This window comes from Myotis davidii, unplaced genomic scaffold (genome assembly GCF_000327345.1).
Source record: "Myotis davidii unplaced genomic scaffold, ASM32734v1 scaffold130, whole genome shotgun sequence".
NCBI lineage: Eukaryota > Metazoa > Chordata > Mammalia > Chiroptera > Vespertilionidae > Myotis > Myotis davidii.
Window position 1 is genome coordinate 4,331,038 of NW_006285040.1, and position 15,594 is coordinate 4,346,631.

General features: G+C 38.0%; 1 protein-coding gene across 3 annotated transcripts in view; it reads left to right on the forward strand.

Moving 5' to 3' along the window:
• Positions 1 to 6: 6 nt before the first annotated feature.
• The window catches only part of CCDC112 (coiled-coil domain containing 112), a 26,756-nt gene continuing 11,168 nt past the window's right edge, over positions 7 to 15,594 (forward strand). The window contains exons 1-4 of one of the 3 annotated variants that reach the window (XM_015558452.1): positions 7 to 148; positions 7,057 to 7,178; positions 11,027 to 11,148; positions 13,672 to 13,761. In XM_015558452.1, coding sequence (XP_015413938.1) covers positions 11,100 to 11,148; positions 13,672 to 13,761 — 139 coding nt within the window. In that variant the 5' untranslated portion in view covers positions 7 to 148; positions 7,057 to 7,178; positions 11,027 to 11,099. Of the gene's footprint in view, positions 149 to 6,062; positions 6,448 to 7,056; positions 7,179 to 11,026; positions 11,149 to 13,671; positions 13,762 to 15,594 lie in introns of those variants that run through there. The other 2 variants (XM_015558451.1, XM_015558450.1) reach the window with 2 other exon arrangements.

The window sequence follows — 15,594 nt, forward strand, 5'->3', positions numbered from 1 at the left end:
TTCCCTGCTTTTCTGAGAGCCACCTCCGCTCCGCGACGCGGATTCTTCCCTAAAACATTGCAGCTGGTCGTGTGCACCTGCCCGAGCCGTGGCCGCCGTGTCTGGGAGCCCCCCGCACAGTGCTTGGTGGAGAGGGACTGTGTGCCGGGTAAGGGATCGGCGGCTGCTCTGTTGTTGTACCTGACGGGGAGGGTGCGGGCAGATGTGTTTCCAGAGATCAGTGCGGGACCCGTGTCTCCACCGTGCGAACCGGAGGGTCCCTCCAGGGTAGTGTTGGCTCCTCTCATCCCCTCACAGCCCACAGCTGAGCACGGGCAGTTCCTGTCTGCCCCACCCCCAGGATAAATCCGGAATCCACCTCCTCTCGCCACTACCCTTGTCCACACCATCATTTCCCCCTGGCTGAACTGCTTCCCTCCTTGGTTTCTGTTCTCCCACGCTTGCCTTTCTAAAGCATTCTCAACGCCAGGGCGACTCGGTCCAGTAATGACACCCCTCTGCCCAGAAGCCTCCAGAGCGTCTTGATCTCGTTCACAACAAAAGCCAACAGCCTTATCCCGGCGAGGAGCTGCCCCGCCCTCGCCCCACCTCCGTGTCGCTGCATCTCCAGCGCCCTGTGCGGCCGTTCCGGCTCCCGGTGGTCACTCAGACATGCCAAGCACTCTCCTACCTCGGGGCTTTGAAATTGCTATTCCGTTTGCTCAGAATGTCCTTCCCATGCTTAGCACTGTCGCCACCGTCAGGTATCTTTGTTCGGATGCCATCGGCTCAATGATTCTTTCTATGCCCTCCCCAAACTGAATTCCCTTATCCAGCACAACCCGTCCCTTTTTCTGGTTTTTCTGGTTTTCTTTTTCTTCATAGCACTTATTACCGTGATATATTACATATTTTATACCTATTTTTAAAAATGTCTTTCTCCATATACCATCCACCCTTAGGAATGTAAACTTTGTCAGGGCAGAAACTTTTATTAACTCTTGTGTTCCCAGCACCAAGAACTGTGCCTGTTTAGTCCTGGAGCATAGTAGGTGCTCACTAAATATTTGTGGGTCAGTCCAAACGGAGGGAAGGCTGTTGTGAGCTGAGGACATGTTCCATCCTTTTCTTCCTCTAAGGGGAGGGATGGGAAACGTCCAGCCCACAGGCCATATAAGGCCGGAGAAATCATTTGCTCTGGCCCTGCCAAGGCATTAAGGGTGAGTTAGTTAAATGTTTGACCAAATATCGCAAGCTATTTTTTAAGTTGATAATTTTGTATGGCCCATGAATGATGTTATACATATCCAAATGGCCCTTGGCAGGAAAAAAGTTTCCCACCCAGGTTCTAAGGAAGTACAGTGTCTTATATAAATTCAAGAATTTCCACCTCAGACACATTTTCTCACACATCCTTTATAATTATTATATTCTAACTCTGGCCCAAATGACTCAGGAAAAAAATATAAAATATATAAAAATTCATAATCCTATATAATAAAATCCTAACATGCAAATCAACCGAATGACAGAACGACTGGTAGCTATGATGCACACTGACCACCAGGGGGCAGACACCCAATGCAGGAGCTGCCCCGTGGTAGTCAGTGCACTCCCACAAGGGAGCTCCTCTCAGCCAGAAGCTGGACTCATGGTTGGGGAGTGCAGCGGTAGTGGCGGGGAGCCTCTCTTGCCTCTGTAGCAGCGCTAAGGATGTCCTGACTGATGGCCCCCAGACTGCGAGAGGGCGCAGGCCAGGCTGAGGCACCGCCCCCCGCCCCCCCCCCCAGTGCATGAATTTCATGCGCCAGGCCTCTAGTATGTAAAATATTTTTTAAACACTTTAAAAGTATTTTTTTAAATGTATGATCCTTATGGTTTAGCCATCTTGCTGGCTTTCTCCATAAAATTTTTCTGTCTTACTTTGATTCAAAGAGAAGAAAATTTCTTCCCTAAATTCTTACAAATATGTTTTACCTCCTGATTTGCAGTTCTCAAGTTACTTAATATTATTATCAATGTATACTTTTATCACTTCACTACGGTGATTCTCAGAGGCTTGCCTTCCAGGGGTTTGCTTTCCAGGGTGATTAGAATCACCGTGGAGCTGTTTCAAATGTTGTATTGGTCCCTAACATTTTGCAATGTCTGAAGACCATTTTTGGTTGTCACAGCTGTGGGGGTTTAGGGGGAGGTTGGTGTTCTACTAGCATCTAGTGAGTAGAGGCCAAAGAATAACCCCTCACAACAAAAAATTATCTGGTCCAAAATATTAATAGTGCTGAGGTTAAGACACCTGCTTTCTATCCTCTCACCACTTTAGGGGATGCAGAGCCTTATAGTTGACAGTTGCAATAGTAATGGGGTAGAACTCCTCAAGGGTGTTTGGGTTTTTAAAAAAGGAATTAGAATCTCTGCTGTACTATATTGTGGATTTGTATGGAGTTTAACTATGTGTTATCCATCTTTGTACTCCCCTCCCCCATACACATAACGATATGCTCAAATTCTATAGCCTAACACTGAACTTGAATATCGTCATATGCATGAGTGAATGTTCCTATGGACTCTAACACTGAGACCAACTAATGTTTTCTTAAGATAATTTTCTGATGACAACCTCATGATATTAGAGATATCCACCAAAATATCTAAAGTTCCTGTTTTAGTCTTTTAGGGCTCCATAACAAAATATCACAGACTGGGTGGTTTAAAGAGGCTTGTGGACAGCCACCTTCTTGCTATGTCTGTGCACATGGCGGGGAGGGGTGGGGAGGGGGAAGAGAGAGAGCTCTCTAGTGTCATCTCTTATTATTATTATTAGCGTACCAGTCCTATTGGATTAGGAAACCATCCTTATGACCTCATTTAACCTTAATTATCTCCTTAAAGGCTCTATCTCCAACTATAGTTACAAAGGAAGTTAGGGCTTCAAGATATTGAATTTGGGAGGCGGGGAGACAACATAATTCAGTGCATAACAGTTTCCTTAAATTATTTTGAAGTGATTATCTTTGAAGTTTTAGAAACATTTTATATTGTATTTTATTCTATAACCTTTGTAGGTTGTGGAATCCCATAAAATTCTTACCTATTATGAAAAATAATAATGTACTCTATCTATGCTTTTTACTATTTGTATATTATTTTACAATTCCCCTCAGCCATTGCCTTCCAAAACTGAAAATTATAAATATCTTTATCCTCCTCTCAAATGCCATATCGCACTTGGTCATTTTAGGTGTTGAATTGTGACTTTTTGGAAATATCTCTAATAGTGTACGTCATGGTTTTGTACTAGGATGGGGCTGCATCTTCTGTTTCGTTGTATTTTTGTTGTTGTTTTGTTTCTAGTGACCTCCCTGTTATGGCCTATATTTTATGATACTTGGCTGCCTGGAGTAGTCTTTCAGTAATAACTACATTTCTTCTCTGACTTCAAATGATTACTCAAAGCGGATTTCTTCTAGAAGATCACACACAACCATAGGACTGCGTGTATGTTTGGGTGTGGCAGCCTGAAGAATGCACACCACCCCCTACCAAAGATAGTCACATCCTTTGCAGACATGATTAACTTCAGGTCTTGAAATGGGGAGATTACCTTGGATTATCTGGCTGGGCCAGTGTGTTCACAAAGGTCCTTACAAAAGGGAGCAGGAAGAGCAGAGACAGTGGTAGGAGATGTGATGATGGAAGCAAGAGGATGAAGTGATTTGAGGAGGGATCAGGAGCTCAGGAATGAAGGTGGCCTCTAAAAGCCAAAAAACGGGTAAGGAAGTGCATTCTCCCTGAAGCCTCCAAAAAGAAGGCAGTCCTACCAACATCTTAATTTTACTTTTGACTTCCAGAACGGTAAAAAAATAAATTTGTTGTTTAAGCCACTAAGTTTGTGATAAGTTTGTTATAGTAGCAACAGGAAACTAATATGCCAGAGAAGAACTTTGGCCTAAGATTTTATTTTTGGCTGACCTTGAAACTCTTTGCAAAAAGAAGTGAAGGCTAAGGCAGAGGTATAAACTGCTTGCACAAGTGTTGAAGGCATGCCTGGCATGCACATAGACCCCCCTCAGCAAAGGCTAAGAGACTTTTTGGTTCAAGACATCTAAGAAAATCTCTGACCAACCAGCCATTAGCTGACAACTAAGCTAACCAAGCAGAGAGTTCAGGTGCCATGCAAACATACTTTAGTGAATTAGTTCAGGAAAGTAACTAAACAAACAGCAACAACAACTCTTTTCAAAAGTATATATATATATTATTGATTTTTTACAGAGAGGAAGAGAGAGGGATAGAGAGTTAGAAACATCGATGAGAGAGAAACATCGATCAGCTGACTCCTGCACACCTCCTACTGGGGATATGCCCTCAACCAAGGTACATGCCCTTTGACCAGAATCGAACCTGGGACCCTTCAGTCCACAGGCCGACGCTCTATCCACTGAGCCAAACCGGTTAGGACAACAACAACTCTTTGAGGGGAGAGAATCTCATATTCAGAGTTACCACATTATGTTATTTAACATGTCCAGTTTTTAACAACAAAATGAGGTAAACAAGAAAATATGGTCCACACACAGGATAATTTTTTTAAAAGGTAGTAAGGTAGACTTCCCTAAGGAAGACTACATGTTGGACATAATAGACAAAGACTTTAAATCATCTGTTTTACGGTAATTATGTTAAAGAACTAAAATAAAGTGTGAGAACTATGTCTCACCAAATAGAAAATATCTTAAAGAGGTAAAAATTATAACAAAGGAATTAAATAGAAATTCCAGAGTTAAAAAGTACAATAACTCACATGAAAAATTTACTAGAGGGACTCAACATTAGATTAGAGCTGGTAGAAGAATCAATAAATTGAAGATGGGTAAATTCGGATTGTCCAGACTGAGGAACAAAAAGAATGAAGAAAAATGAACAGCCGGCCAGAGTGGCTCACTTGGCTGAGTGTCGTCTTGTGCACTGAAAAGTTGCTGGTTTGATTCCCAGTCAGGGCACATACCTGGGTTGCAGGTTCAGTCCCTGATCAGGCAGGTACAGAAGGCAACCGATTTTTTTTATTTTTTATTTTATTTTTTTTTTTTTTTTTTTTTTTTTTAAGCCATGTTCTAGTCAGGTTCTCTTGCCATGTTCTATCCAGGTTCTGTAGCCAGGTTCTGTCTCTAGGTTCTTCAGCCAGGTTGTCTCGCTAGGTTCTGTCTCTAGGTTCTGTGGCCAGTTTCTGTCCAAGATCTTTTGCCATGCAATCGATTTTTTTAAAATATTTTTTTATTTATTTCAGAGAGAGAAAGGGAGAGGGAGAGAGAAACATCAATGACGAGGGCTAATCATTGATCGGCTGCCTCCTGCAAGTCCCACACTGGGGATCTAGCCCACAACCCAGGCATGTGCCCTGACTGGGAATTGAACCATGAGCCTCCTGGTTCATGCTCAACCACTGAGCCACACTGGTTGGGTGGGAAGACAACCAATTGATGTTTCTCTCTCACTTCGATGTCTCTCTTCTCTCCTCTCTCTCTCAGTCTCTCTCCATCTCCCTCCCTTCTTCCATCCCTTTCTCTCTAAGCATGTCCTCGGGTGAGGATTAAAAAAAAAAAAAGAAAGTAAAATGAACAGAGCCTCAGAGATCTGTTAGGCACCATCAAGCATTATGTATAACTAGAGGCCCCGTGCATGAAATTCATGCATGGGTAGGGTCCCTAGGCCTGGCTGGTAATCAGGGCCCATCTGTGGGGTGACCAGTGGGGTGATCAGGGGGCTTCCGCTGGGACCCGCCAGCATTCTCCTTGGCCAGCCTGGCACCACCTGCTTGCCGGCCCTGCCCCCCGCCACCACCGGTCACCTCCCTCTGTGGGGTGACCGGTGGGGCAATCGGGGGATCCCCGCTCACATCACCTTGGCTGGCCTAGGGCCTGAGGGCTGGGGCAGCTCCTACATTGAGCATCTACCCCTGGTGGTCAGTGCTTGTCATAGAGACTGGTCGTTCCACTGGTCATTCTGTCGTTCAGTCAATTTGCATATTAGGCTTTTATTATATAGGATGAGAGTCCCAGAAGGAGAGGAGAAAAGAGGAAGGAGAAGAATATTTGAAGAAATAATAACTAAAAACTTTCCAAATTTGATGAAAAATATTGACTTACATGTTGTCAGAACTCAGCAAACTCCAAACAGAATAAACTCAGAGATCCATACCTAAACACATCATAATCAAACTGTAGAAAGACAAAAACAAAATATTGAAAGCAACCCAACACATACAAGGGACCCTCAGTAAGTTAATGGCTGATTTCTCATTAGAAACCTTGGACTTCAGAAGGCAGTGGGATGACAGTCAAAATGCTGAAAGAAAAGAACTGTCAACCAAAATATCTATGTCCAGCAAAATTATTCTCTAAAAGTAAAGACACTACATCAAACAAAAAGCTTCTACATAGCAAAGGAAACTATCAACAAAATGAAAAGGTAACCTACTGAATGGGAGAAAATATTTACAAATCATATATTTGATAAGGGGTTAATATCTAAAATACATAAAGAACTCATACAACTCAATAGCAGAAAACCAATACAATTTAAAAAATGGGAAGAGGAAACAAATTGACAGGTACATGAAAAGGTACTCAACATCACTAATCAGGGAAATACAAATCAAACTATAATAAGATATTACCTTACACTTGTTAGAATGGCTACTACCAAAGAGACAAGAAACAACAAGTGTTGGTAAGGAAGTGGGGAAAAAGGAACCCTTGTGCACTACTGATGGGAATTGGTGCAGCACTATGGAAAATAGTTCAAAGGTTCCTCGAGAAATTAAAAATAGGACTGCTATATGATCCAGTAATTCCACGTCTAGGCATTTATCCAAAGGAAACGAAAACATTAACTTGAATAGATGTATGCACCCCATGTTCATTGTAACTTTATTTACAGTAGCCATCAATGGATCAATGGATAAAATTATCCCCTGAGAAATTCCATCATTGACATTTCATCTCTGAAAAAAATTCCACCTTCATCTTTTACCATTTTTATTATTGAGGATAAACTTCTTTTTTTTTTTAAATGCAGAATGATGGCTGTTTTGGTACTTCAGGAGGAATTCGTTCTTTTCAGCTTCACAACTGGAAACAGAAAGTTAGTCAGCCTAAGAAAGCAGAATTCATACGCACAGCAGAAAAATTAAAAAATCTGTAAGTATAAAAACACTGTTTTCAAATAACATTACTAGTAATTTCTTTTAAAAATATATTTTATTGATTTTTTTACAGAGAGGAAGGGAGAGAGATAGAGAGCTAGAAACATCGATCAGCTGCCACCTGCGCACCCCCTATGGGGATGCACCTGCAACCAAGGTACATGCCCTTCAGTCCTTAGGCCGACGCTCTATCCACTGAGCCAAACCGGTTAGGGCACTAGTCATTTTATTATGAACAATGTATAAAGTTAATTCTACTCTACCCTGTCCAATCTCCACATTAAGTTACAAAAAATTGGTCATTAGAGAAAGGTGGAGTGTGTACAATAGACAAATGATAAGAGACTATTTAATATAAAGTTAATTTTAAGTGCAGTTATTTGAATTTTATTTATTTTTTCCATTTGAACCAGTCTCTTTCAAAGGAGACAATATAGTTATTTCTTTAGATCTCATATATCAAATAACAGATTGAATATATTTTCATTTACCAAGGTTAGCATTTGGTAAATATTTTTAAGTGAGTGAACAATTATAATGAAAAATCTCTACCTCGAGTTATTTTTTGAAATGTCCTTTTATTTGGTCTCCCTCTCATGGTTTCTGTCCCTTTCAGATCCATCCTGCACATAATGATTAGGCTGAGAACTTTTAATTTGTGGTGTATTTGTATTTTTTCTTTAAATAACTAGTGATATGCACAGGGTGCCCCCCCCAATGTATACACACTTTGAGTAGTTATTAATTCCAATGGGTTAAATCTGAAGAGAAAGAAACATCAATTGAGCTGTCAAAAATATATGTGTATATTTTATGGGATGCCCTATATTGAATGTTCAGTGTTATATATATCATGAGGAATGATAAAAGAATTAGAACTCAGAGCAGTCAACCCTACCTTACAATTGAGAAGTATGTCAAAACACTTCTTTGAAATTTTAAAGTATCAATTTGCTGAAGAACCCAGAGAAAAGGAGACTTGTAAAAAATGGTCTCTGGACTAGAATTAGTGGCAGTGGTCCGTTTAGAAATTCTACCAATGAAAAAGTAATGCTGCTTGAAATTTGCAAAGTTGTACTATACTATAGCTTTGGGACATTGAATTCTCAATTGCATTTATATAATACTTATATACTACTTTTAATACTCAGAATTTGAGAAAATACAGTTTTATTTTCTTTGATTTCCAAAATGTATTACCTTGGATAGCATTAGACTCTTGGTTAAGGGTTCTCGTTTATGTTTCTCTCTCAACAGGTGATCTACCAAGAAGTTAATGTCCATATATATATATAGCAAACCAGTAGATTATGCCAGTCTTGTTCCTTGTCTACCAGTATGTGCTGGTTTTACAGCTCTGAGTAGGCTTTCTTCATCTGTTAAAAGGTTTTGGAAAAACTCATTGGGAGAATGTGAAAAAAATCCATTGGAAGAATATTTCTATCCAGCAATTCTCATTATGTACAAAGAAAAAACAAAACACAGTTTGTAATAACTCTGTTTTATTTTCAGAATAGATAAAACATTCACGTGGTTTAAAATTCATTGCATATCAAAGGGTACACAGTGAAAAGTCTGTTTCGCCCATGACCCCAGCTATCTACTTCCCCTCCTCTCACACAACCACCATTTTTAGTTTCTTGTGTATGGTACCACAGATATTTTATAATCTGTGCTTATAAAGAAATAAAAGTACATATTCATAGTTTGTCTTTTTTATATAAATTTCAACATCTGTTCTGGATCTTGAGTATTGTTGTGTGGTTTTTTTTAACTTAAGAGTATATCTTAGATACTAAGGGATTGTACCTTGTCAGGCATGAGAGTGGCATTATAGTGATGTAAGGCAAATATCCATAATCTCTAGAGATGCACACTGAAGTATGTTGGGGTGAAATTAAATAATGAAATGGGTTTAATTTAGAATACTTAAGCTGGAAGTAAAAAGATAGATGAGCCAAGAGAGGAAGAAGAGGTAAAATTGTTGAATCAGAGTGATATGAGGGGAATAATATCATTTGAAGGTATACAATTTAGCATTTTCTACTTTTGGGTATGACTAACATTGTCATATAAATTCTTTGTTATAAAAAGTATGTGTAGTGGAGATCTTTCCTTATCAGTACATGGAACACAGTACCACTGCATTGTATTCCAGGTTAAATAAATTATAATTGTGACATAATTTATTTAACCTACCCCTTAGTGATGGACATTTAGGTTATAGTCAATCTTTTATTATAACAAACAGTGCTGCAATTAATTGCCATATTCACATAGGTCCACACCATTTTGCATATGTGTGGGTATATCTTTAGGAAATATTCCTAGAAGTAGAAATTCTGGGTCAAAGTTATATGAATATGCACTGATATATTGCCAAATGGTCCTCCATACACAATTTACGATTTCACCGACAATGTATGAGAGGACCTATTTTCCCACAGTTTTACCATTAGAATATCTTATTTAAACTTGTGATTTTTTTGCCAGTCTGATAGGTGTATAGTGTTGCCATGGTATAGTTTTAATTTTCATTTCTTCTATTGTGAGTGAGGTTGATCATCTTTTCATATGTTTGGCAATTTGTCTCCATTATTATCTTTTTAATGTCTTTATGGGTTAATATTTCTAACCCAGGAATGGCAAAACATAACTTACTTACTGTCATAGTACATCCTCTGTCAATGCTAGAAATTTCTATTTGATCATAGTAATTTTCCCATCCCTAGTTGGAGTCTAGATGGGCTTTCCAGTCCTCAGCACAGGACTCCAGTAGCCACCATCAATCCATCAGAGTTGACCTGCAGGCTGAAATCTATTTGACATCTCTGTTCTACTCATTGCTTCCTCTCTGAAACACAGGTGCTAAATTATGATCCCCTCAGTGTTTGGGGTGGTCAGGTAGGGCCTGCAGCAGCCTCATCTGTTTTACCAAGTATGCCTTATGAATATCAAATTTTTCTCTATGTGTGCCAAAGTGAAAAAGGTTGGGAACTCTATCTTAGATAGTTGCCCCTCAAGTTATATGAAAGTAAGTCAATGGCTAGAGATACTCCACCTCTCCTTAAATCCAGGATTAGTAGAGATGTATTCATATTAATTTCCACCTTCCGGGAGAAGGAGAGCAGGTATTAAGAAAATAAATTATTTTGTCCAACTAAAAAGTTTCTTGTTAGTACTGTGTTTATTTTGTTTTACCCCAGGATTCAAACTAACAGACCTTACTGGTAGATGAACTAAAGCAAAGAAGCTTTGAAGTAAATGTAGACAGTATCCCTTAAATACAATAAAATTTCTTAGATTGTTCGCCTCTTGAAGTTTTAGTTGTATTAATAATATTAATGACTTGCATTTCCATAGCACATTTTTACTGTATAAAGATCCCTCATACCTGTTATCTCATATAATGAAATTACAGCCCTGTTGGGTAGTGGAGAACTATTATTCACATTTTAGCGATGAAGGGTAAATGTCTTGGTTCAGGTTATAAAGTTAACAGTATCTTCTACTAAAAGCAGCCATCACCAGTGGCAGCCGCTTTCAGGCACAGGGAGATTGCACTGGAATCAACAGTCAAAGGTTTATGTATTTTAAAAGCAAGTCTGCATTTTTTTAAATTAACATTTTATAATTTAAATAATTCAAGTTACTTGTGTTAGTTGAGCTTAACTCTTTTCTAGCTACTATTTTGACTCCTTAGCCTTATTATTCAAGTCATTATATTTTGACTCCTTAGATGAATGAATTCAAATATAAAGTTCTGATTATTGTGTCTTCATAATTTAAACAATTAAAAATATATTTAAGTCATATTTATACCATTTATTTCTTTTTCTAAAGAGTTACTAACATAGAAAAAGATAAACACAGTCATTTCTACAACCAAAAAAGTGACTTCAGAATTGAGCATAGTATGCTGGAAGAATTGGAAAATAAATTGATTAACAGCAGGAAAACAGAAAGTAAGTTGAGTTCATGATGAACAAAAACTGTTGAGTGACATAAAGTTGTAGTTTTGCCCTGTGCTTTGTATCTGTGCATTGACTTATGTTTTCTATCAAGACACTTTCTAGTTAGGAATGTGTTTGTCTTTTAGGGATATGTATTTATTTTGTCAGCTATTTAGTGATTCTAGTTGGATTGTTTTCTGTGTGCATTTCTCTCAATTTAATAGGAAAAAGAGGGTTCTGGTTTTTGGCTGACAAACTAGATAATGTTATTAAAATTTCTTAAAAGAAATTAATTCCTGGGTTATCTGGTCTTAGCTCATCATAACAGTATGAAGTGATCAGGTCACATAATCCTGTAAAGTTGAGTGTACTTGTCTGTGATACAACACCTACCATTTCTACCTCAGGGCAGTTGTTCTGTACATCCCATGAAATAATATATGAAAAAGTGCCTTATAGATTACACAGAAAATGTTTTATTGTTTGCTATGAATATCAGTCATTGTTTATAGTGTACTAAATGTTGATCTTAAAGAATTCTACAAAAATATCTTCTTTTATTGAAGAGTAGATTTTATATGTTGAAAAATTCTTAGGTTATAATAAAAAATTGCTTAGCATTGTTTAAAGGAAAAATAATGGTTATCAACTAACTAAGCTTTATAAAATATTGATTTATAAATCCCTTCTAGCCAATTAAAAGAAATTCTTAATTTTTTTCTTTCAGAACATAAGATTGCACTATTTTAAAAGTCATCGTTTGTTGGGTACTGGCAAGAATCATTCTCCCTCTTCTATTTGAATGACAACAGGACCTATTATAAAACCAGATTTTATATCAGTTCTCCTCTTTGATTCATAGAGAAATCTAAATATCCCTAGTTTAATATTTCTTAAATTCCCTCCGTTCTTTTATAGACACTGAGAAGCTGATCTTTATATCTCTCAGTTGTGCTACTATGTATAGTGTCTCCATTCTCTGCATTTTAAGTCACTTCATTTTCTCTTTTTAAGGCAGCTTTATTTTTATCTTTTTATTCTTTTCTGCTATACTTTTGTTTCTCTTTATTAACACTTTGTGTTTGTCTTATCAAGGAGAGGAAGGAATGCACTTAATATAAGGCTATAGAGGCTTTCCCTCCACTATTACAGCCCAGAAGTAGTAAATTTCTTTTCCTTACCTCAAACATCATGCCACAATATTAGCCTGCATTTATGTATTTAAATGGTTTGTACTTTAATGGTTTGCCTAATAGAGTGGCAGTTCCAAATGAAGAAATAAAAGATTACTTGCCCTATAGAGATGTTACTGTAACTGATCAAACTGTGGCAAACACACACACACACACACACACACACTCTCTCTCTCTCTCTCCTAATTGCTTACATTACTAGAGAAGTTTCTTGATTTAAAGTTCCAACAGTGAATAAGACTTTTTATAGGATAATTTTTATCCTATAAAAATACATTGGATAAAGTTTCTGCTCTTCTGGAACACTTGAATTTTAATTAAGAAATAACAAGCCAGAGTCACATACACATATTTGAGGTTTGTTTTGGATATTAGCATTGGCTCCAGGCCTACTGGTAACCTTTTTTTTAAAAAATTATTTTAAAGACTTTTGGACAGAGCTGTTTGGTTTTTCATGCTGATTTTTGAAGCATTAAAAAAAATAGAGGGGCATACTAAAGTACCCAAAGATGATAAAATAATATTACTATTATATATCACACAAATATAGATGTATGAATGTAAATATATGATTTTAGTCTATATAATTGAAATAAATACGAAAGTAAGAGTATTACTTCAGATGGAAAACTCAAAAGAGGAATCTAGGATTTCTGCTGCTGATACAAAACATCTGAAAAAGTCTTTGAGACCCTCCTCCATTTTTCGGGCTTTTATTGTGGGCCCAACGTTTTCAGGCTGATCCTTGGGATGAGCTTGGCAGCCTATAGTGTAGATGTCACTGAATGGCACCTGAAAGCACTTTGTCAAGGCTGTGACAGTCAGTCACTCTAAGATGTGGTTAGATGAAATTAATTCTCATTAGGAAGTTTGTCAGTATTCATAGAATTAATATTCAGTTTTAATATTCTAAAAATAGAGTTGAGATCTATTCAAATTCTATTCCCATAAAACTGTAACAAATTAAAAAGAAAATAAAACTCTGTTGAAGAATAAAATACGATTAAGCCTAAGCTACTGATCCATGTATTTAAAAGAGTGTCCAATAACTCAATCTCCACAGAGTAAAGAAAAAGACATTTCCTTGGCACAGGTTATAGTAAGATTTACCCCACTGTGCTTTTAAATATTGGAGGAAATTGAGAGATGCTTTATTTAGAGCAAGGGTACTTATTAAAAGGTTCAGGCTGTATTGACACTTAAGTAACCATCTTTTGTTGATTATTTAATTTCTCTTGGCTATCTTTTACTAAGTGAAGATGTGCTGTCTCAGGTGTAGAATCCTGAACTGTAACCATGTTTGTCATAGAATTATTTTAAAGTACATACTTCTTCCTTATAGGATCAAAAATCCAGACACAATTGGCCAAAATACATAATAATGTAAAGAAACTTCAGCATCAGTTAAAAGATGTGAAGCCTACACCTAGTTGTAAGTACATTTAGATTTTATATTCTTACATATTAGTATTTTTTATTGTTCATTAGAAACATTTTTACTTTTCTAATAAGAATTTGTCTCTTTAGCATTAATGGAACTAAGCCCTACTTTATTGGTTAGGGATTGATAATACATTAGAGAACTGTATTCTCTGATGTTTACACAGCTTTTTATCTTTAAAATGCTATAAATCCTGCCCTAGCTCAGTTGGTTGGAGCATTGTCCTGTATACCAAAAGGCTGCAGGTTCGATTCCCTGTCAGAGCACATACCCAGGTTGCATATGCCGTCGATGAAGAGGAAAAAAAGACTGATTTCCTTATGTTTACATAAGTAAAGAGGAAAGGATGCAATTTTATTTCTTTACAAATGACTATTATTTGTCCTAATATTATTTAACCATTTCTTTAGGCATTTGAAATGCCTCTTAAAAGGCAATTATTTCAAAAAGCAAATGATGGGAAAACCACTAGGCTAAGAATCAGGAAATCAGTCTTTTTTCCTCTTTATTGACTGCATATGAATCTTCCATTACCACCGATTCTTCATCCTGTAAATGACCCTAATATCTGTTCTGCCCACTCCACAATTTATAAAAATTTATAGCATTTTTAAAAAATCCTCACCTGAAGGTATGTTCTATTGCTTTTGAGAAAAAGAGAGAGAGAGAAAGAGAGAGAGAGAGAGAGAGAGAGAGAGAGAACATCTATGTTAGAGAGGAACAGTAAAGCGCTCAAGATGAATAGATTTTAAGAATCAAACAGATGTTGAGTCAAATTCTTGATCTACCAGTTATGTGACTCTAGGCAAGTTACTTGATTTTTCTTAACTTTCATTTCTTGGCTCTAAAATGAAAATAACCACAGGACCTAACTCAGGGTTGTTGGGGGATGAAGTAAGACAGTGTACTGTATTTATAGTTTAGGAAGCACTAAAAATGGCAAATATGAATATTATAGTTTGTTAAATTAATACATGAAACCATAAAAATACTAGAAGAGAACATGGGCTAATATTTTTATAATTGTACTAGATGCCCAATGCATGAAATTCGTGCAGGGGTGGGGGACCCCTCAGCCTGACCTGTGTCCTCTCGCAGTCCAGGAGCCCTCAGGGAGTGTCCGCCTGCCAGCTTAGGCCCACTCCCCATGGGGAGCAGCCCTGAGCCAGCAGTCAGATATCCTTCTCACAGTCTGGGAGCCCTCACTCCTTACCACCCGCCTGCTCGCTACTCCGTACCACTTAGCTGGCTGCTCCCTAGCACTGCCACAGAGATGGGAGAGGCTCCGGCCACTGCCGCTGTGCTCACCAGCCATGAGCCCAGCTCTGGCTGAGTAGCACTCCCCCGGGGGGAGCACACTGACCACCAGGGGGCAGCTCCTGCATTGAGTGTCTGCCCCCTGGTGGTCAATGCACATCATAGTGACCAGTCATTCCGCCAGTCGTTCTGCTGTTCAGTCGATTTGCATATTAGGCTTGTATTATATAGGATTATAATTTATAAGAATGACAAAGATCAGAAAACATAAAGAAAAAAGTGGGCAAAATTGACTGCTTAAAAAAACAAAATACCAAGGAAAGCCCATAAACCCTACATAAGCAAAGTTGAAAGACAGGAAAATGTTAGTGATATATGTAACTTAAAAAGCTAATATACATCTATATATGTAAATATATCTACACTAATAAAAGAGAAACATGGTAATTGGCGTACGACTGCTACCCTTCCCATTGGCTAATCAGCGAGATATGCAAATTAACTGACAGCCAAGATGGCGGCCGGCAGCCAGGCAGCTTAAACTGAACATGAGGCTTGCTTGCTTCA